A 23,633-nucleotide genomic window follows, 5' to 3' on the forward strand; every position below is an offset into this window, starting at 1 on the left:
ATAGCTATACCTACTCAAATAATAACCAGATCACATCTCATTCTTGCACACTTAAATTGTGTCTCAGTCATACATGTATCTTGAGCACTGTAAAGGTCTAGGATCATCAAACTTTGGTTATTTGATGCAATGGGGGGGGGGGGGGTGTTGACCCAAAAGTAGGTCACTGTGGTCTCCTTTTGAAATTTTGCGGCTATGCACAGTCAAACGAGTGTTTCCGGATGATATCTTGCACTGTGGCAGTGATTTTAAAGCTTAACTCTGTCAGACCTGGTCTACTGAGGTATCTGGGACTGATGCAAACATAGATGCATCATTAATCCAGTAAATGTAGAAATGTCTCCTAATGGAAAAATGTATCTTGGTATATCATATTTCAAGTTCAAAAAGTTTTAAAAATACACAAAGGGAAAGACTAGAGATGTTCATTCAAAATGTAATAATTTTTTTCATTCAAAAGCATGGCCAGCCAACACTCCATACACGATGTAAGTAGGACATCCAGTTACAGCAATGTGAACAAAAAAAGCAAAATAACAATGCATGGATTACTAATGAGAATGAAATATATTTTCTCATTTACTTTAGACAATATTGCAACCACAAAACATTTCAAATTCATTTTATTTTATTTGTTCAATTTTAACTTTAAAAATTTATGTATCTTAATTAAAGAATAATCATAAACTGCATTTTACTTTATTAACTAATTTCATTTCTCAATTTATTTTAGATCTAAAAGTAGCATTTCCATTGAATTCAAAAATCATGAATAATAATTTCCAAAAAAAAAATAATACCAAAATGGGTGACTTTATGACTGATATTTAGTTGGTGTAATTCTTGTAGCATTATAGGCCTTTCCAACGCTGCCACATTTAATGGTGTTGTAACATTGGCATTAGGCCACATTTGATGACGTTGTGACATCGAGTTTTGATCAAATTATGGAAAACAATATCTGAACTATGTATAAATGGGATGACTTTGATAATGAGTGGGCAGTGAAACTCTGATGGTGCATATGTTTTCACCAGGGCTTATCGTGTTTCCCAAATTCTTATGTCCGTTATAGAAACATACTCTTAAGTTTGTTTATTTTAAATTTCTCATTGGTCTTCAACATTTTCTTTCTTATATGTTGAGATTCTGAACAGATATTTCCAAGTGGTTGTTGTTCTATAAATTACCACAAAAGCTCAAAGATCTGATGAATTTGATCTAAGATGTCTCATCACATTCAGTCTAACTTCTGTTTGTGTGTATGTGTATATAGATAGATACAAATTAGAGTTTTTAATAACCAACTGTTGTGGCCTTTTCAGTGCTTTTATATAATATATATGTATAAGATTAGACCTTCAGTGGAATCTTTCAATTTGAAGTGTAGGTCTGTAATACTAGATCTGTAAAATGAAAAGCTTCCATCTTGAAATGATACATAGGTTAATTGTAGAAGGGTTATATGTATGGATGCCCCCCCCCCCCCCCCCCCAAATTTAAAAGCTCTACAACTATATAGTTTTTAAAACAAAATCCTGACAATATGTATATCATGGTGTGCATAGAAAAATTCTGCAAACAAAAAGAAAAAAAAACTTAAATAGGTCAACAAGTGACCCGGTTACCTTGCCATCAGAATTACATAAATACATCCTGATGCTAGACTTCAGAATTACACAATACCTGCTATGCTAGACTTCCTTGATAATGTATTTAGGCACTGTATCTCTTGTACCTGTACGTTTACGAACACACCACACAAACAGGACCAAAAACATGCACATCCTCCAGAGGCATCAACAGAGTGCATGTAATCCCTGGTCAACCAAAGGACACTATTTTGTATGTACGAATAAATCTCAAATGCTGTTTGATCTATAGCTATGAAACTTCACATTAATTTGTAATGAAACATCATATAAAAAATAATTTTATTATGTTTCCCTAAATCTTGATCATTTATGTCATGGAATTTGGTTTTACAGGATTTTAGCATACTCTTCTTTCATCATTGAAATATAACTTTGTTTTAAAAATATCAAGGATTTTGAATATATAGTTTCACAGGTTTTGTCATTTTATCCTTCTTAGGTGACATTTTAGTATTAATTAAAAGTTCTAGCTTTCCTACCCATTTTCTCTCTTGTTTGTTATAGAGTGCATTATCTGAAAATTATATGAAACAAAGAGTTGTAAATACTAATGAAAGATAGTAATTAGAGAAAATTTCCAATTTCCTTTGATTTTTTTTTTTGGTCAATTATAAGGTGTTTAACTTCAATTTTAAGATAACAACTTTCCTTCAATATTTTTTTTCTACTTGTCATATGTGTTATAGTATACATAAATCTTAATCCACATGTAATACAAATCAAAGAATTTCAATTAATTAATAGTATATGAATTTTAATAGGTTTTTTGAAGATTTTTCATTAATGGTGTTTTAGCCTCAAAATAACAGCTTCCCCCAATGCATTTTTCTACCATTTGATTTTTTTAAGGATATACTTTAATGCTATTGATACTAACTGGAAATAGATAAATATTTAGAAGGAGCGTATTAAACTATCAAAATTGAGAGGGGGGAGCTTTTGTTGCTAATAGTTCCCAGATGTGTGTACATACACCCAAGCGGTACACTTTATTTTTAGTGAATGAAACTTCACTGCATTAAAATGGTTATAATGTATATACTTAGACAGAGGCACTTTGAGGGGTTAAACCCCTTGAGCCCTCACTACATTACTTTATTTCCCCCTGAACCCATGGCTCCTGGTCTGTGCCCCATTTTACCCTCAGTCTACCACTGCTAACAAGTACTGAAAACAGCTGCATGCAGTCATCACCAGCCTCTTTGTACTGAGCTACAAGTGCTTGTATCATCTGAAAGGAGGGGGATTTTGATGACCTAAATATGGTTTAGTTTACAACAATTTTCTGACATTTTATGATTGCAAGCTACTGGAATATCCATTCCAACCAAATGCCCCAAAAATTTGTCAACTGCTTATATTTGGGGAGCTTTCAGGTTAGCGTGGTCTTTTTTGATTTACTATAATGCCTGTGCAAACATTAGGTTTGAATAAACAACCCAGAATTTGTAAATTCTGAAAGAGAAACTATTGAGATTAATGTACTTTGAAATTTCTTGAGTGTTGACTATATGTGATAGGTTACAGCCGGACTTATGTTGGTGACTTCATTTTAACTGTGTATGTAATGCTTTATATATCCATGAATTTAGGGGGTTTATCTTCGGTTTCGGGTCTTTCTAAGGGTAGTTGTTATATCGATGTATGGTTTTAGTCTTATCAAATATAAAATGTCTCGAGTCCACATGCCTTCCGTAGGGTTTTGTGAACTCTTAAACCTTACAGAAAATGTTCAAATGTATAACCCATTCAAGGTCTTGATAATAGACAAAGTGGGCAGGATTCAGATAGCAGATTGAACTTTGCACTTCTGCAGTCAGTGCAGCCAAAATCTGAAACTGATTTGGTTACATTAAGTGCAAGTCTTTCATCAACACCTGTTGTCTGCACTGGTTTATTTGTTGGAGAGATACACGATTTTATTATCATTTATTGAAAAGGGGTTTTTGAAAACAAACTAGCAGCCCATTACAATCTCTTCATACCATAAACAAACGTAACATTTATTGGTATGTAATTTGATTTGACTTGTTGTTTTATAGGTACGTGTATTTTTTCATTATGTCGGCTGAATTTGTCATATTTCTTAATTTCTCTGGTGTTTTTTCGTAATACACATTTCGTGTTTTACTGATAGAAGCACCACTCACCAGATTCACCTATTTTTATCCGCTTTTGTCCATCGTTATGCATTTGTTGTCAGCTGAACCATTTGTAACCAATTTTGATAAATAGCATTTATGAGTAAAGGGAAACAAAAAATTGTGTTTCATGGTGTCCGGTTGTCCGCTAATTTCAGGGGCCTAAGGGTTGGGGCCAAAACCATCAGAATTAATACAATCTTCAAAAATCTTTTTTACTCCTGGACATCAAGCAGTCAAAATGCTTTGTATCTTAGAAAATCTTCTACATCAAGGAGGCAAAATGTTTGCATGATTGTAGTGGGCTGTAAGCACCCTACTAAAACTGTTGAAATTGTGACCTCGGGGTTCAGGTATCAGGGTGGGGCTAGATTGGTTATATACATATATTGTATTGAACATGAAATAGAAAATTTTCTTTATTGCTGGATGTCAAGCAGACAAATTGTTTAATGGATTATAATGAGCAATGTGAAATTTATGACCCCTGGATTCAGGTCCCAGGGTGGGGCTTAGTTGATCATATGTTGAAAATGCAATTTATTTGAGAAAATCTTTACTCCTTGACATCAAGTAGGCAAACTGTTTGCATGGTTACCTATGATAAGCGATGAGCCCTCTTTGAAAACATAAAAAGTTCATTTTGCCCTTTAAGAAATCGAATTGGAAATCACATTTCACAGTGATATGTTACAAAACAATGAATTGTACATTATCAGTTAGCGATGTTTATGATAGTTATACCAATTATGTATCATCTAGTACAAAATGTAAAATATGTGTCAACTCAGGTGACCGTTAAGGCCCATGGGGCTCTTGTTAGTAACACAGCATTTAAATGATTAGAAAATAAATATGTATGCATACAAGCATATATAATTGTGTTGTACTTCTTATAATTCTATGTTCCTTTCTCTCATTCATTCACAGATATACGCTATGGGTTTAAACTAGAAACCCCAAAGAGAGCTCTTCACTGTGCTGTGGAAACGGAGGAAGAAAAGTTTAACTGGATCAGCCTCTTAGAACAAGCTATACGATCTGCCATTGACATATAGTGACATTCTGTCAGCAAACCGGTTATAAAGTTCTGGCCGTATAGTAGTAGACCAGTAAAATCTCGTCCCTTTAGCTTTAATATTAGCACTCTCATTGTTCATTTTACATTTTAATATTCATTGTGATATTTTTTTTATATCACTGTTATACAGATTGTTGATATATTATTGTTTGTAATTTAGAAATTTATTATTTGCACACATGCACACACATAAACAGTTTGTCTGTGATATTTACCAGTATTTGCCCTTCTGTAGTGCTGACTAGTGTGTATCGAGATGATTTTGATTTTAATGTGTCTGCTTTAGCTGTTACACTTGTCAGTGAGTTGTTTGTTGAAATTTATGACTAAGATCAAATGAATTTAGTGCTGTTCCTTTCTGTTGCTGTCAATATTAACTAGCAGTTATAAAATTATTTACATATAACAAGGTACATGTGCACTTAAACTATTGTATAGCTGACTGATAAACTTATTTGGTTGTGATATAAATAGATATATTTTTTTTATGTAGGATAGTTAACATTGTTTATGTATGTAGAGAACCAGTGTCGTATAGAATATTGTTACTTCTGAATTGTTTTCTGTGTTTTTCATAGTGACTTGTTACAATTCCTTGTTTTGTTATTAGATATCCCTAGCCCATGTTGACTGGATATCCCTAGCCCACAATGGCTAGATATCCCTCCTTGCTATGTCAATTAGATATCCCTGGCCCATGTTGACTGGATATCCCTAGCCCACAATGACTAGATATCCCTCCTTGCTATGTCAATTAGATATCCCTGGCCCATGTTGACTGGATATCCCTAGCCCACAATGACTAGATATCCCTCCTTGCTATGTCAATTAGATATCCCTGGCCATGTTGACTGGATATCCCTAGCTGACAATGGCTAGATATCCCTCCTTGCTATTCAGACTAGGTGTCATTGAACCACAATAACTTAATTCCCTTCCTCACAGTCTGGATATCAACTTTACAGAGTAAATATCCATGTCCAACTCTCGCTGGATATTCCCTGTACAGCGTGTGTACAGTTACTGGATATTTATACTGAAGGGATATCCGTTTTCCTTAGTTACTGGATATGTATACTGAAGGGATATCCGTTTTCCTTAGGTACTGGATATTTATACTGAAGGGATATCCGTTTTCCTTAGTTACTGGATATTTTATACTGAAGGGATATCCGTTTTCCTTAGTTACTGAATATTTATACTGAAGGGGTATCCGTTTTCCTTAGTTACTGGATATTTTATACTGAAGGGATATCCGTTTTCCTTAGTTACTGGATATTTATACTGAAGGGATATCCATTTTCCTTAGTTGAAGGGATATCCATTTTCCTTAGTTACTGGATATTTATACTGAAGGGATATCCGTTTTCCTTAGTTACTGGATATTTTATACTGAAGGGATATCCGTTTTCCTTAGTTACTGAATATTTATACTGAAGGGATATCCGTTTTCCTTAGTTACTGGATATTTTATACTGAAGGGATATCCGTTTTCCTTAGTTACTGGATATTTATACTGGAGGGATATCCGTTTTCCTTAGTTACTGGATATTTATACTGAAGGGATATCCATTTTCCTTAGTTACTGAATATTTATACTGAAGGGATATCCATTTTCCTTAGTTACTGGATATCAAAGTCCCACATTGACACACCCTCTCCACAGTGAATGGTAAACATCTCCAGCAGTGACTGGATATCTCTCTTATTGGTCAGATATCTCTGTCCCAGTGACTGAGTTTCACAATTGACTAGATATCTTTATTCAGCAGTGACTGGCTTCACATCTCCAGTAGCGACTGATATCCAAGTTCCACATAGGCTGGAATATCACCTCATCACAGTGATTAGACATGATATTCACACATTGGCTACAGGGATATCTCCTGCTCTGTTACGAGTAACTGTCCCCCTCTCTCCGTCCATTATTAATGGCCATTCTCCGTCCATTATTGTTAATGGCCACTTTTGGTCATGGTTTACAGGATCTGTTAAGTTTTTGTTTGCTGTTTTTGCTGTTAAGATGGGTCATTATTTTGTGACCCTGAAGTTTTATCTGATAGTTGACCTGCATGGTCCTCGTTGAAAACACTGTATAACCAGTTGATTCATCTTTATCAAAAACGTGATACAATTTTTTAAGTTATTTCTTTTTGACGGATGTTTTAATGTAAAGAAAAGGTTTCTATAAATAGTCATGTGCTTATTTCTCTGTTAATATTAGGTTTATTTTGATATGCATAATTATGGTAGGTTATTTTAGAAGTTTTCTTTTTTAATCTTTTTTAAATATACAAATGTACATGTATATTTTTCCTAAGTAATGGACAAACTTTGAATGCACTCGTATAACCCAAATTTGTATTTTTCACCTTTGAAACAAATTATGAGCACGATTAGATAAGTTTCCATGTGATTTGTGAAAGACTTTGGTATGCATCCTAACAAACGTCACTGTGCCCTACATTACATTTCCTCAACATTTTCTCGGGATTGTTCATAATAGCGTTTACACATTGTATAGAATTATGTGTATGACCTTTGTTATCATAAACCTTTTGGATATTTATTGCTATTTTGAATTATTGTTTTCTTGCTTGTAGAGGAAAAAAAGGTATTAAGGATAGAAATAAATTTCTTTTCACACTTTGAATGTTTGATAGTTTTTTTTTTTTATGGCAGCCATTGCGTTAGAGCAAGCAAATGCAATGATTTTCAACAGCAAATTTTATACCTTCAGATTGCAGTTGTTGCACATTCATCTACCTTTAAGACATTTAAAACTTAGAGGAGAAGATAGTGGCCTGATCCATATTTGTTTATCTAATTAAATGGCATATGAAAGACAAAAGAATGCAATCTGATTTTATCCCACCTGAGGGTACTGCCATAATCCTAGACAAGGAGATTTCATGGTATTTTCAGGTAATAAGTGTAAAAAGTGCTTTGGGGATAATCAGAATGGAGGAGATGCTTACATTATTGAAGTCTTATTTCACAAAGGAATTTTGTTGATTTAGCAATATACACTCTACATGTAAATAAGAGTAGGTATTGCCACCATACTTCATCATATTCAACTTGGTTGCCTTTTATATTGACACGAGTTCTGAGATGGAGGAAGAAGAGGCCGAGTATTATTGATAAGGAAAAAAGAGTGCAAATGTCTATGAATTGATAAAATGTCTTAAGTTTTGCTCAAATTAGTCAGCAGTAAAAAAAAAAAAGAATAGTGAAAAATACGATGTATAATCAAAGGCATTAGCTGTCAGCTAGGAGGCAAAGCCTCTGAATCGAGTTTAGGATGAATATGCTGTAAAGTCCCAGGGAGGGGGGATAAAATTTAAAATTTGTGGGTAATAATTATTATTTAATGTAAAGTGTTTTCATTTATTTTTGATAACATTCCTGGCAGCAGACACGCGTATATATAGTTGTGTATGTGTCTCTGCTGGCAGGCAATGATGTAGATTACAAATATTTAATAAATAACTCTGGAAGTTGAAATTAATTCATGTCATGCAGATAAAAAAAAATTAAAATTCCATATTTATTCTGTATTCGTAGACTGCTTAATAATGGACGTAAAATGATAGTTTTTTTTTATTTTTAATTTCACTATAAATGTAAAATAGAAGATTTATTCAAACAATTTGGGTCCACAGAGGCAAAAGGATGCAGAAAGCCCAAAATCACAGAAACCTGACAAAGGAAAACAAAGACTAAATTACACTGCATGATGAACAGAGAGTTAGCCGTCAAATCTATCAATGCATAAAATACACACAAAAATATAATTCAGTCTCTGTATGTTCTCATAAAGTGATTATATATAATTTAAATATACATCTATATATGAATTTTGTTTTAAAATTTAATAATTCTAAAATACATATTTTTATTATTAATGTTATCTTTTTTAATTTGTACCTCCGAATTTTCTCTAGCTTATGTTCATGTCTAATAATAAAACTTTCCGCAAACGTGCTTAGCGATGCATGTATTGGAAAACTTTGCGTGCTAAAAATAAATTACTTTTGATTCCCAATCTCATTGGTCATAAATGGGGGTAACTCCTCCCCTTCAATGGCAAGGCCAGTTGTGAAGAGAGATTTTTGACGAACGCTTCATACCGTTTTCGATGCGAAATAATCACATTTTTTGGAAGCCAGAATTCTTAAAAAGAAGCCGAAGATTTTCAGGTAAGGTTCCTCTGTTAGAATTTATCGGAAAATTGAATCACGGACGGCGTGAGGTGGACTGGTTTCTAGAAAAGCCGTTAACCGTTAGGTAGTCCTATCGCACATAGGTGTACCTCGGCTCCACATCAGCTGATAAGTTGAAAGGCTATTAAAAGATAGTATGCAATCTACCTAGTGTAGACTGTTAATAGCACAGCAATCCATGCAAATATGAATGAAATACCATATCTCGACCGTTCCACATGCTGCAAGATGAAGTGCGCCAATAGAATTGCATCATTTTTTCCCCCTAAGGCACATGTTGATTAGAGTAGAGATTCATTGGAACTTCTTTCTATGGTTATAGAGGCCTAGATACGACTCCTATCATTCGAATTTCCTCAAACCGTAAGTAGGTCAAAATTCAGTCATTCGCGAAAGTCACTTGACATTGCGAGGTGTTACGGTGTAATTGACCTTATGGAGGTTAAATTTAATTGAATGTCTAAACTAGATTAGGACCGTGTACACACTTAAATGATACTAGGTCTTAATGTTCATAATGTCTCACATTATTTTTCCTTGTGCAGCATTACTCCTGAAAATGATGTGTTAAATAAAACCCACATAACTTATCATGCATAATAGGATAAATGTGTACCGGTAACTGTCATGTGTTGGTGACATTTAAGTCTTTTACTTTTAGTCTTTTCTATCTTCTACATTTATAGGAAAGATAAATGATGTACAAAGATAAATAATGTAGAATCTACAACACTTTGTTTAATAGAATAATCTGACTTGTCTCAGGACAGGCACTGAGACATTACTGGGGCCCTTCAAGGACATCATCACTTCATTAAACAATGGAACATTACTACACAACATCCAGCGATACTTTAGTTCTACTTCATTTGCTTCAAGTATACTCTCTCAAAACAACCTATATATAGTCTCTCTTGATAGCCATACAGATAGTTCCATCCTGGTTAGTGTTATAGTAGTTGAATACATGATCAATTCGTACTTCTAATATACATTATATATTTATATACCTGTGGGCATTTACTGTTATTAGATTTGAAATTTGATCATCATCAAACCAGCCTTTTACATCTCATTATGGAATTCCTAATTCCTGAATTGATATCTTTATTACTTTTATATTAAATTTACTTTTGTGTCTGATGTGGAACAAACGTACCACTGTTATATTTGAGTAACTAATAATGAGTTGAAAACTCGGATCTGAAATATAATTGAATACACAATTTCTGAATTGCCCAATAGTTCTTTCCCTTTGTGGAACTCTTATGCAGTGAGACGCAAAACATACTATCGGCCACACGCGGTAGGTACAAATGCTTATCGCTGCCTTCATATATTGCCTAAAGGCCTATTATCAGACATTATGCAACCACCCAAACTACAGGGACACAATATTAGCAAGTTTATTTAGTTATTTGATAATAAATTAGCTCAAACAAAAATCGATTATCACCATTTTTCTTTGATTAAAATATCACTCGTGCAGAGGAGGAAACAAAAAATAATTTCATATTTAATTTGATGGCCTAATTCAAACAAATATTGTATTTGATATGGTCAGTTTAATGTATACCAACGGTTGGTATAAGCAAAATTTACACTTTCATTACTTTTATCCATATTTACATAGCTAATCTATAGTATATTGTATACATCTTGTACCCACTCAAGCATTCAACAGAACACTGAACGTACCTCCATCACAGAAGAGCCGATATCTCGGAAGTTGCGTATTGAAGGGCACTGCATGTCCTGGGGATAAATGTACCAAATTCATGAACTGTAGTATGTTAAAACCACAGACCTCTGGCCCCCTATGACTTAACCCACAATTTATTGGGGGCTAAAGGCAGTTATTAATAGCCCTAGCTGTCATACATTAGGGGCTTAAAGGTGGTCCTTAAAACCCCTGCCCTTCATATTTGGCATCCACATTAAATAGACCCCATTGTACACCCTGCAATACACATGCACTAATAAATGTTTTTAAATGCATTATATAAATTAATGCTAAAATTTGAGTCAAGTGGAAACAAGTGATACTAATTCAAAAGTTTAGACAAAGTTTGAGATTCATCAGACTTTTATGTGACCCCTTCTCCATACCCCTACCCCATCTTTATATTGTCACAGTGATGTGTTCAGAAATCTTGGATTAGAGAAAACAGTGATAAGATTAAGCTGATGAATGAAGAGAACTCTCATTGTACATATGATCCAGGGGTTCTGCATAAAAAAATTGGGGGGGGGGGGTGTTGTTGGAATGACAGGACCTCAGATATGCAAGTTTCAAGATGTGTCCGAGTTATTTCCCTTTGGGGAATTCTCGTACACAATAAGGTGTGAAACATTTGTTTAATATGCAGACAAATACCCATCACAGCGTCAGTGAATGTGTTCAGTAAGTTTCTGATACACAGTTTTATCACCCAAATTAGACTTAAAAGGTTGTTTTTATTTATTCAATTTTTTTTTCAATTATTATTTTTTACTATGAAAGTATCATAAGTATTTCACATGCAAGATCCAGGTTTAACAATAATTCAGTGTGTATAATTTCTTGTTTACCTTTACCTCACTGTAAGTGTGCATATAGTTAGCAGGGGAAATTAAACCATTGAAAAAAGTTATGTCATGGACAAATTGCACAATATTGATAATTGAGTTTCTCCACTTTTCAGTCACTTTATAGATAGTGACTGATTAGATATAGGTTGATATACATTATTACAATATCCTACTCCTAGTTATATGGAACAACATCAAAATGATGCTGAAAATAAATTTTTGAAGCTCTCTTTGAGAAATCTCTAGATACTGAATTCTGTAAATCAGGATACTTTTAAATTACTGAGATTTCTTGATTGAATATATAACTCTTTACATTTGGGTGCAAATTTTGCTCATGCAATACCATGCTACAGAAAATTTTATGTTGCTGCACTCGTAGGTTTCTATTACAAGCCAAAGAATTGAAAACTGCTGATTAAGTCCCTTTAAATGCAAAGTACAAGGTATTTTCAAATCATGAAGAAGAGAAAACATCTGTAGATGACCAGGGTGTGAGAGAGACACATCAGGGACTTTTTTAGAGACTGTTTTTATGCGTATCTTATAACATGCAACATTGTCACTACAAATACAATAATCCACGGCTGCAATTAGAGAAGAAGTATTTATTGATTTGATGATTTACCTGGCGGGTAACAGATGGATCTACACCCTGATCTTACTCACCTCCTAGTGTTATTGAAAATAATGAATATTAACGGGAAAAGTCTGTGATTATGTGTTTTAATTGCTGCATTACACGTGTTCATGTAGACAAGATCAGGGTGTCAAGTCCCTATCTATTCCTATATTTTCCTATAAACTTGTAGGTTCCTATATTTTCCTTATAAGTCATTAAAACCCCTATAAAGCCCTATATAAATAAAATAAAAATGAGTTCTATTTTCAAAAATGGTAAATTAAAAAAACTGTCTGTTGGATGGAAAACTGTCCACATTTGAAAGGATTTTGTCTTTGTTTATGTTTGATATTATTTCTTCTCCAGTAAGATACTATGCTTGCTAGATTTTTATGCAGAAACAATAAACTTTTATAGAAATTATTTTATAAAAACCCTATTTATTCTTTTAAATCTGCTGTAAAAATCGCTATACTTGCCCTCTAAACTGCCCGAAAAATTCCTATAATCCTACTATACGAAAAGTGGCTTGACATCCTGCAAGATGGAGATATACTGTCTCACTCCCCAGAAATACAAAGAATAGCAACATCTAACATTTTGTCGTTTTAATTAACATGTAACTTGTATACTTTGAATACAATGTTATCACATTTGTAGTCTGCTATATTCGCATATGATAATAATACCAACTAACTGAGTACAATGTTCATAACACAACACAATCTGATTAAAACCAGATCTTGGATCCGCTCCTCTATTGACCATGTCACATTCTTCTACTCGACATGGCCAATAGCAGAGCGGATCCAAGATCTGTTTTTAAGGTAGTACTCTACATCGTCATAATGGCTGACTTCCTTTAAAAACATGGATGAAAAAATCGATATCAGCAATATTTGACTTTTCCTTTTCCATTTACTGTAAATACCTAACCGAGTAGCTCAGTAGGTTAGAATACTGACTGCTGAACAGTAGGTCGCAGGTTCTAGTCCATCAGGGGTTTTAAATTTTTTTCAGATTACCCTCTACTAAAACTGTATTTTTTGACAAAATAAAGTAAATTTGAAAATTTTCAACTTCAAAATATTGTTGTACATATCCTCCACTTTTCATCTACATCAAAATTCTCTGGTGTAGCATACCTCCTTAATCAGATTGATAACACCATGAATTCCTTTCATCATTGAAACTTAAAAGTCACTGGAAATGATTTTGATTTAGCATCACTATTTGCTATGAAATATATATATAGGAGACTGGTATGTGTCACTGCCACATTTTTCAGACAAAAATTCTAAATGTCTCTAGAATAATTATCAATCAATGCTGAAAGAAGTCCATTTTTGAAAAAGACATATTGCTTTAGTTTATGAAGACTGCATGTAAACTGTGAGGAAGTTATGACTGAACACCCCCGGTTTTGTGATTCAGCCATATCTGTCGGTCTTCAGATTGAATATAATAATTAACAGAGACAGCTCAAGACTTTTTAAACAATAAGCTACATTATTCATTTATCATGTTTATAATGGATTATACATATACATCATGTACATAATGAATTTCATTAAATTGATCGAGTGACACACTTTCAAATGACAACATCCTTGGACTCGTTGCTTCTTCGTTTAGTGGAGGAGTCAAATACTGCATTGTCTAATTGAAAATATATCTATAGAATATAACAGAGAAATTGGAGACCTTTTATTGTTTAAACAATATCTATTCAATAAATTGATGGGGTTTGGCAGCAGGTTCAGCCTATAGGAGCCCATATCTGTGACTTCCTGGATCTACAGCATTCATCCCGCCCTCTAGAAAACATGTACACGTTTCGATATTCCATTGTTACAAGAGTCTTGTTACTTCAATTCATTCACACAATTACTAGTATTTCATCCAAAACTAAATTTTAGGTCACCTGAGTCACTCAGGTGACCTATTGCTATTGGTCTGCGTTCTGTGTTGTGTGTCATCCGTTAACAACTTCTTCCCAGAAACTGCTGGGCCAAATTTGGTATGTATCATCTGCAAGTGAAAGAGACCAGAAATTGTAAATTTCATGACCCTCCCCCCACCCTAGGGGGGGGGGATTAATTTGGAGTAAACACTGTAAAATTGATGCATTTCTTTAAAAATCTTCTTTACTCTTGGCTATCTAGCAGACAAAGTAAGTATATAGTAATGATAAACAAGGAAGCTTAGCTCTACCAAAATTGTAAATTTCATGACCCCAAGGGCTGAGGGGTTTTTGAGCAAGGGTGTGGCCATACATCATATATGGTCATTTAGTGAAAATACATTATTTCTTTTAAGATATTTTTCTTTACTCATAAGAAATAAGAGAGAGAGAGAGTTTATAAACTATAATTTCTTTATTACCATGTTAATTGATGTACCAATTAACACAAAGAACTCTTGAGGCAAGCAACTCAAAACTGATTTGAGAAAATTAATTTCAGGGCAAGCAGTAACAAAAGATACAGGGTTAATAGAAAGGAAAATACATGTATTTATTTCAAGGTATTGTCAGCAAGTTTTCGGAACAATTATTTCCTGTCACGATACTTTTTCACTAGTACTCGGGTGACCGATTTAGGCCTGTGGGTCTCTTGTTTGTTGTGTTGTGTGTATAGATAGAGCAACTGAAATGTTGTGAATATGTACTAACAGGAAGGGAGAAAATACAACAGACCTGGAGGCTCTCTAGTCAGGTGTTCTACCGAGCTATCTGGTCACCAACGAACCCGGCTGACCGCTACATCTCTCCTTCCTTAAATTTTCTCCATCCTCGAAGACACACAACCCAAGATATTTATGCCAGCTGGCAGACATTTTCACCTGTTAGTTCCAGGGGCTGGTCTATGGCACCAAATGCAACAGGAAAGAAGAAAATTCAATGAACCAGACTTGAACCTGGGCCCCCTGAATCTCTTGTCTGGTGTTCTACAAACTGAGCTAACTGCATGGCCACCGGCGATCAATCCCAACTGAATACTATCATATATACTCGCCTATAAGTGTTAGTCAGATTTTGGGAAGTTAAATTTTGGTCCAAAATTCTATGTCAGACTTATAGGAGTGTCCTAAGAAAATTAGTTTTTTCTGGACGGCGTAATTTATAGCCGAGTATTTTTTAAACAACAAAAACATGGAAGAAATTATGATCGACTAAATAGTAACTGTTTAATTTGTTGAGAATAAAAAAGTGAAATATCAATGTCATATCCCTAACTATTATTGGAACACAGATAGATACATTAGAGTATTGATATGAAATTGATTTGTTGGGAAAAAATATTGAATATCGTCGCATTTCTCAAAGTATTATTTGAAACACAGGTAAAAACATTAGAGCAGTGATTTTAAATTGTCAACCAACTCTTGAAAAAATTTAGGCGAACTTATAAATGAGTCAATGATAATTCCCTCCAAAATAACCTAAAAACTATAGACAACTGATTTATAGGCAAACCGACTTACAGGCGAGTATATACGGTATATTTAGTCCCCTACCCATGAAACCAGAGGGCGCGATAATTTTCTACTTTGTCCCATACCAAAATTAAGTACGGAAAAAGGTACAAAAACATACACAAAAAGTATACCTTTTTTCCCCTCACCTAGCTCCAAGTCTCAACTACCTGTATCATAAAATTTATAAAACTGAAATACACGTATAGGAGTATATAAAAATAGACGATACATTGGATGAAACAGAAACTTTAATATCATGCAGAATTAAAACTTTTTGACTATTAAATCCTTCCGCCACAAAATATAGTCCCTGTTAAACCCTTTCAAAATTTGAATCGACACAATTTTTTTCAACTGGATAGGGTGTAGCATCCTGTGTAGTTGTACTCAAAAGCTCAGGAGCTAACTTCCTTAAGAAGGTACAGAAAAGTACTTTTAATGCATGAAGTACTGACAAAGAAATTGTTACAAAGTATGAAACGAATCAATTTGCACAAACTACCTTTAGATACAACTTTTTAAATTTTATATCTTTCTCTCTCTCTCTCTCTCTCTCTCTCTCTCTCTCTCTCTCTTGGGTTTTTTTTTTTTTTTGCCTTATCTGAACTTGTAGAGTAATCATTGGTTTGTCACATTTTTTATACCCGAAATTCAGAAAATAATTACATTTCAGTAGAAATTGAATGCTGCATATGCCACTTGTCAGTGTTTATCAAGTGTCTGGCAGTCAATATATTACAAGAATGGGGTCCTTGTGGCAAAGTGTATGCTAATTAAATGTGGTGTTAAATTCTCAACCTAGAAATTTGTAACTGTAGAAGACTTCAACAGGTAATAATAATTAGCATGGTTCTACATCCTGATATTGTTTATTCGTTATGTGGGGTCATGTGACGTATAAGTTGTACTGTAATGAGTCTGTACATCCTATACTGTGTAGTCCTTGCGTGACAGTGTGATAATATATTAATTAATTATGATTATTTTCCATAATGTCAGCCATGTCCTCATAATTTGTAATTAATGCAGAAAAAAAGTTAACGATTAGATTTGCAATGCAACCTTTTCTGCGCCTTCTGATATTTTGCATCACCATTTCATTAAAATTTTAACATCAAAATATTTCTAACATAACCGGAAAATCAGCTTCCAACAATTTTGTTCCCAGTCATTTCAAACCTCATTGATTACTGTATTTATTTGTTATTTCAATGGTTATTATACTGTATTCATCATCAGTTTATATCATAAACACAAATAATTCATGTAAGAAGAAAACTGTATGATTCCTCTAGATGTAAAAGAAAAGCTCTTCACTATTGAAAAGTAGTCCTGGTATCATAGCTTAGTCTGGTCCCCGTCCGCATATTACTTCTGTTTTGCACTTGGATTACGAAGTGTAAAAACAGTTTGAGTGGCTGGGGGATGGGAACTAGACTAATAAAAGCTATAAAATTAAGTCAATATTCATATTTATTCAAAACATACTGCTTTTACTGAACTGGAATGATTTCAACAAAGATGTTAAATTAACTAAAAAAATATTTGTACGGAAAAAGCTAGGCATGGTTGTTTCCAAATATAGAACAAAAGTATTGAAACATTACTGTGGTATGAAATTTGTGCGGTTCAAATTGACTTGGGCAACCTAACATGGCTTTGTCAACAAGCAACATTTTATAAAGTTTTCGGTTTGCATTGGGCTTTAATGAATGTTTGAAGGTATGTTTTGGCACCAGTGTTATGGGAAAGGATGCTCAAAGTTTTGGATATTAAAATTTTGAGAGGGCAATGCAGACTACAGCGATATTAGACCAAAATTATGTGCAGAAAAAGTCGTGCTTTAAATGAGAATTTTCTATAAGAGATGATTACTATATGGATCTTTAGCTCTCTGATATATATCTGAATTCTTATAGTTCTGCAGCTAACAAAGGTAAAAATACTGATATTTATGATGAGCGTTTACCATTGATTAATGAGGCCATTAATGATGCCATTACAGGCATTCACAAATTTGTTCCTTGTATCAACTTCAAGGTTGTTGATGTTTGCTTCATTCAAATTTTCACAAAATCTTTCACAGGTTAAGTGATGGCATCAACTCAGAATGGAGTTCGGGATGAAGATGCTCTTCGATTCTTCCACGTTCTCTCCAGTCGAGACCCCAACTCCAGGAAGCATGGCTTTGACATGATCAAGCTGACTTTGGATGCCTGGGTCAATGGCTATGGGAGTCCAAAAGACAGAATTTTGGCAGATAACGGGAATCCCCTTCCCATCAACCCCTTGGTGGAGGACCACTTGCCAGATATTCTCCGCCTGTCCACTAACTGTCCATTTGAGGATGTTAGAGAATGGTGCACAAACCTGTTAGCTGACATACAGGTAGGTGGGAGAGCAGGCTTATCATCAAAACCCATTGTTCAATAGTAGTATACCTGCTGATTTAGGATAGTAGTACACCTGCTGATTTAGGACGGAGCTGTAGGATAGTAGTATAGCTGCTGACTTAGGACAGAGATGTAGGATAGTAGTATAGCTGCTGATTTAGGACAGAACTGTAGGATAGTAGTATAGCTGCTGATTTAGGACGGAGCTGTAGGATAGTAGTACACCTGTTGATTTAGGACAGAGCTGTAGGATAGTAGTACACCTGCTGCTTTAGGACAGAGCTGTAGGATAGTAGTACACCTGCTGCTTTAGGACATAGCTGTAGGATAGTAGTATAGCTGCTGACTTAGGACAGAGCTGTAGGATAATAGTATAGCTGCTGATTTAGGATAGTAGTATAGCTGCTGACTTAGGACAGAGCTGTAGGATAGTAGTATAGCTGCTGATTTAGGACAGAGCTGTAGGATAGTAGTATAGCTGCTGATTTAGGACAGAGCTGTAGGATAGTAGTATAGCTGCTGACTTAGGACAGAGCTGTAGGATAATAGTATAGCTGCTGATTTAGGATAGTAGTATAGCTGCTGACTTAGGACAGAGCTGTAGGATAGTAGTATAGCTGCTGATTTAGGACAGAACTGTAGGATAGTAGTATAGCTGCTGATTTAGGACGGAGCTGGTATCACTGTAGCCACTCCTACCCCAGCATGCTAGAGGTTCACAGCGAGAGACTTTTGACGTGGCATATCTATATATGAGGAACGTTAACTAAAGCTCTGACTTGTTGAGTTTATAGCCAATCCTATACTCCAGCATGCTAGAGGTTCACAGCGAGAGACTTAATTTTGACTTGGTGCCGCTATATAAGGGACGTTAACCTAGGCTCTAACTTGTTGGAGTATATAGTCAGCCCCTGCACTGCGTTGTAGTGGGGACTCAGTAATCCTCACGGTGGTTTACGCCTTGTTCACACTTCTTGTTAAGATAAAGGTTCTATAGTATTGACCTGCCAGCTGCTAGCTTATACTGAAATTTTACATAATTTACATAAAAGTCAGTAGACGGAATGTTGAGGCACTGAAAGGCAGAAAAACTATTTTTTATTTTTTTGTCATATGAAAGGTGTCATATATCGTATGGTAGGTTTTATTGATAATGATAATATTGATAAGAATACGAGGTATTACCTGCAGACAAAATCCTAGCTCTACTGATAAAAAAATCTGTTTTATTAAAATTGGGTTGCCAACCGACTTCCATGTCTAAATATAGACTATTTGACAAAAAAAAAAGAATGTAAACAATTCTGAAATCATATAGGAAAGTTGATCTGCGATAAATAATCGTGGACAATGTTCAGATGCATTGAAGTGATGAACACAAGACGGTGGGTAGGACGGGAGAAGTATGACCATCCATGATTTGTTTTATTTATATGTTTCTTCCGATTTAAATTGTTTTCCTTCTTTGGTACATATTTGCTTAAGTTATTAATGTAACATAGATACCCTTCACTATACAATAATAGATCTCTATTTTACCACACAAGGAAATTCTCTTTAGAAGCAACAAAAGGAATGAAAATATTTTTTTGAGACATGCATAAATTTTATGTAAACAAGATAAAACGATGAATGAGATAAATCGAATTGTTTGTGAAATTTGGGGCCAATCCCAAATACTATACTGAAAGAGATTTAATTCCTTTGTGTACATCCCAGCTACGTTACATGATACGTCAGTTGTGGGAAGACATAGGTCTGTGTTACTGTGATCGTGATTGCATCAGAAATGTAGTACCTAATCCTGTAAACATTGTTTATTAATGAAGATGTAAGGCTGATCTGTTTGTTCCCACAACACAGGACAAGGTGCCGATTGTTATTTAATCAAAGTGTGCCAAAAAAATAAAAGATTGAGGACTTGAATGCCAAAAATGAGAGATTATTGACCAGTCGACATCTGAATTGTTGTTGTCTTTAACTTGACATTTAATTAAAGTCGGCCATCACAGGGTGATGGATTGTATTGCACAGTTCTCCAGCTTCTCTAGAATGATTTCTGACATAGCCTCAGTATTGTTAGGAGGGTGATTTTTATTTCCAATCCAGCTTCTGTGTAATGACAATCCCCCTGCTTCCTAGTATAGTAGAAAACAACTCGACTTTCATCCGTATTCAGGATGTGTGGGAATTCATCATCTCCCTGGTGTTTGTGGTCAAACTGCGTCAAGTGATTTGCACTGGTCGCAATGTTTGATGCATTCACACTCCTCGGTCCTGTTGCAACCAGATTAAGTCACCCCAAAAATTAATATGTTTTTAAAAGTCATCTTGAGAAACATGGAATCCAAGAGAGAGAAAGAGTGATAATTGTTTATGGTTTTATGAGGTTTTGGCATTATTTCAGCCATTTTACAGTGGCAAAGAGAGAGAGAAAGTTCAGAGCTGCAGAGAGAGAGATAGCAACAATTCTGAAAATACCTACAGGAAATGCATAAAAATCAGAGTTTCAAAGGTTAAATTATGGCATTTCTGATGCAATTCCTCTCACCGGAAATGCATCACCTTTAAATAAAGTAAGTATGTGAAGAAACACAGTTCCGTCTGCATTGACATTTCACTGTAGGTCTCCATGCATAATACCTGAGTGATTTTGAATATTGCCTAATGGAAAATTAATTACCCCAAACCCCAAGCTGTTTTGTTGTGTCTCTGCAACATTTAATGCCCCTTTTTAACATTATGTACCATAAAATGACCGAAAAATCAATCTCATTTAAACTTACAATGTAAGCTCCTAAATTTCTTTGAATGAATTAAAAACTGCTGAGGGGAGTATTAAAAATTTAAGATATGCTTATTAACAGGTTACCTACCAGAACTTTAAAGCATACTTTCAAAAGTGCAACTTGTTACAATGAGAAGTGTTTGTATTGCTGCATTTTAGCTGAACTGCAAATATTGACAATCTGTTGTGGGTTTAAACTTTGCTTTTGAGGCATGAGTTCTGTGAATATTGGTATTGAATGGCAAGCCGACTATTTCCTGCAAGCCATGATAGAACTTAAAAAATTGGGACATTATGATGCAATTTGATAAAATTTATAGATCAGAAATTCCATTGATGTGTTCCTGTTATGTTTTGATAACATGCTTTCTGTATTGTTACAGACTGCGTGCCCATTTACACTATATCTGACTCAATCAATACTGGGATATTTTATGCTTCCATATTTGTTCCAAAATTTGATGACATGATTTTCCGTAGGATTGTCTTCGGATATTTTAAAATTCTGGATCAGAGGCTTTGAGTGGATAAAGTACTTGATCCCACTATAAGCTTCCTCACTAGTGTGTAGAGGTGCAAATCCAAATCTTCCTTTCCACCATGCAACAGGTGCCCCTTCTCTGACAATATCTTGGCCTGTTTAGGAATAAAACAAAGGAGTTTTAAATACATGCATTATCCTTTAAGCACCTGGAAAATTAATGTAACATATTAAAATCTTCCACTTGATATTTACTGCCTTAATTAACATTCCATCTATCAAAGAATACAAAAGAGAAGAAGAATTGCTTACTAATTCATGTAAAATGAATAAATACTACACTGTATATATAAAACGATTAGATACAAAATGATTTCCTGCAATGCTTTCTTTCTTTGTATGTTTGTTTAAGGAAAATTTTCAAAAAAGATCAATCTTTTCCGACCCAAATGATAAATACGCAATTTACAAGTAGGGAAAAAACATTCACGCTCTGATTCACAGCCATATATGGGATGATCTTTGTTGTGAGTTATGTGGAGCATTTTGACACAGATTTACTGTCAAAAACAATCCTGTACACAGAAAGTATTTAGAGAAAGATGATGTGATCATGTGGTCAGATTTATTACTGAACAATCATTGTCATGGATATTTTTTTTAAGATAGACTAATACTAAATAGATGAGTTGCATTACGATCAAATTAACATGAATAGAAAAAGAAGCCTAGAACATGAATTGTCAGAGTTAATTAATGAAAAGGCTGAAGACGCACAATTACGTTCTAGGGCAAACTGGATTGAGCATTAGGGGAGAAAAATACTTCATATCCCTCCTAAATTTTGAAAAGAAAAGACAAATTTCAAAAGTGATCAAATCTTTGAATATTGATAATGCTACTGTATATAGTTGATGTTATTACAATCTACTTGCAATTTAAAAAAAAAAACAATACTCAGATCTAAAAACAAAAGTAGACAATATTCTTTAATTTTCAGTGAATTGGGTTGAAATTTGAGTTAAGTGTACTTGATGTAATTTTGAGACTCTTAGCTGACACGCGTGGTCAGAATTAATGACCAACACGTGCTTATTACACTTTCGATTAATTTTGATTGGATAATGCTTTTATACCTTTCTTATAAATGAAGGAAATAGAGTAAAATTCATATTGTTTATATAATGATAAAAGAATCTATTAAACAATTCAATTGGAATGTATATATTAATTTCTTTAAAAAAAAAAAAAAAGAGGTGTGATGTTTAGGGAAGCCGTGGAGTACAGTTTCTTGTCTCTAAATGTCGATTCCTACCCAAGAAGTTCAGTCAACCGTACATGATTCAGAATTACCTGGATGATTTATCTTCAGATGGGCCGGTCAGACTTCAGATGATGTATTGCGTGGGACATATATCATGACCAGGTCATGGGTTTTGTAACTGATTCTCTTAATTAGATGTGCCTTTTCATTAGTACTCACTATTTTCACGATTATAAAAAACAATCGACATGATTCAAACTTTATAGTGATTCAGATGCTATATATTCTGTTGGCATCTGATGGGATTATATTTTGAGATATTTTAAAATGACTATTATGTGGGTACAGTTTGTGCAGCATTAGTCCTTTAATTATAATACACACACAGAGAGAGACAAACTCGTATATTATCTTCTATTCAGGTTAGATTCATTACAACTTTATAAATCGTATGAATCCCTCCTGCTTTAGTTACATGTGATCTTTCAGGGAAGCTTCTCGTGTTTACATGATTCGCGTCTTTTGACCCTGCCAGGTGAGCTACATTGTCCGTATCTTGTCTGTGGATGAGTGTTGTGGTTTTTAGCAGCATCCCATTTTGAGCATGCACTTTAGGACCTATGGTTATGAGGTACATTCATTTGTAATCTCACATAGTCAGTAACTCAATGATTTTATCTACATCAACCTCGACAATGCAGGTCCATACCTCTCAATTGCAAAGATCTTTTACTCTGAATTATCAAAATCCAGGATAAGAAAGGCATTTTAATGGATGCTGCAATGTGTCATTTCTCTTGGCAGGATGAAGTTACACAGTGTTGGTATGTTTACAGTGTAATTTACATTGCTTGAGTTAATAGACCACATAACAGCTAGAACAAAGAGGACGGAATTTATATGGTTAATTCTGACCCTCCAAAACAAAGAC

At 34.4% G+C, this 23,633-nt stretch overlaps 2 protein-coding genes across 6 annotated transcripts in view; both read left to right on the forward strand.

The window, feature by feature from the left end:
- LOC125677411 (epithelial cell-transforming sequence 2 oncogene-like) overlaps positions 1–7,526 on the forward strand; it is a 63,951-nt gene extending 56,425 nt beyond the window's left edge. For all 4 annotated transcript variants that reach the window (XM_056160023.1, XM_056160025.1, XM_056160024.1 and 1 more), the window contains one exon: positions 4,727–7,526. In XM_056160023.1, coding sequence (XP_056015998.1) covers positions 4,727–4,854 — 128 coding nt within the window. In that variant the 3' untranslated portion in view covers positions 4,855–7,526. The remainder of the gene's footprint in view (positions 1–4,726) is intronic.
- A 1,410-nt stretch (positions 7,527–8,936) lies between these two features.
- LOC125677412 (sestrin-1-like) overlaps positions 8,937–23,633 on the forward strand; it is a 44,664-nt gene continuing 29,967 nt past the window's right edge. Inside the window, exons 1-2 of one of the 2 annotated variants that reach the window (XM_048915464.2) lie at positions 8,937–9,079; positions 17,863–18,164. In XM_048915464.2, coding sequence (XP_048771421.1) covers positions 17,871–18,164 — 294 coding nt within the window. In that variant the 5' untranslated portion in view covers positions 8,937–9,079; positions 17,863–17,870. Of the gene's footprint in view, positions 9,467–17,862; positions 18,165–23,633 lie in introns of both variants that reach the window. The other variant, XM_056160027.1, reaches the window with a different exon arrangement.

This window comes from Ostrea edulis, chromosome 3 (genome assembly GCF_947568905.1).
Source record: "Ostrea edulis chromosome 3, xbOstEdul1.1, whole genome shotgun sequence".
In the NCBI taxonomy this organism is placed as follows: domain Eukaryota; kingdom Metazoa; phylum Mollusca; class Bivalvia; order Ostreida; family Ostreidae; genus Ostrea; species Ostrea edulis.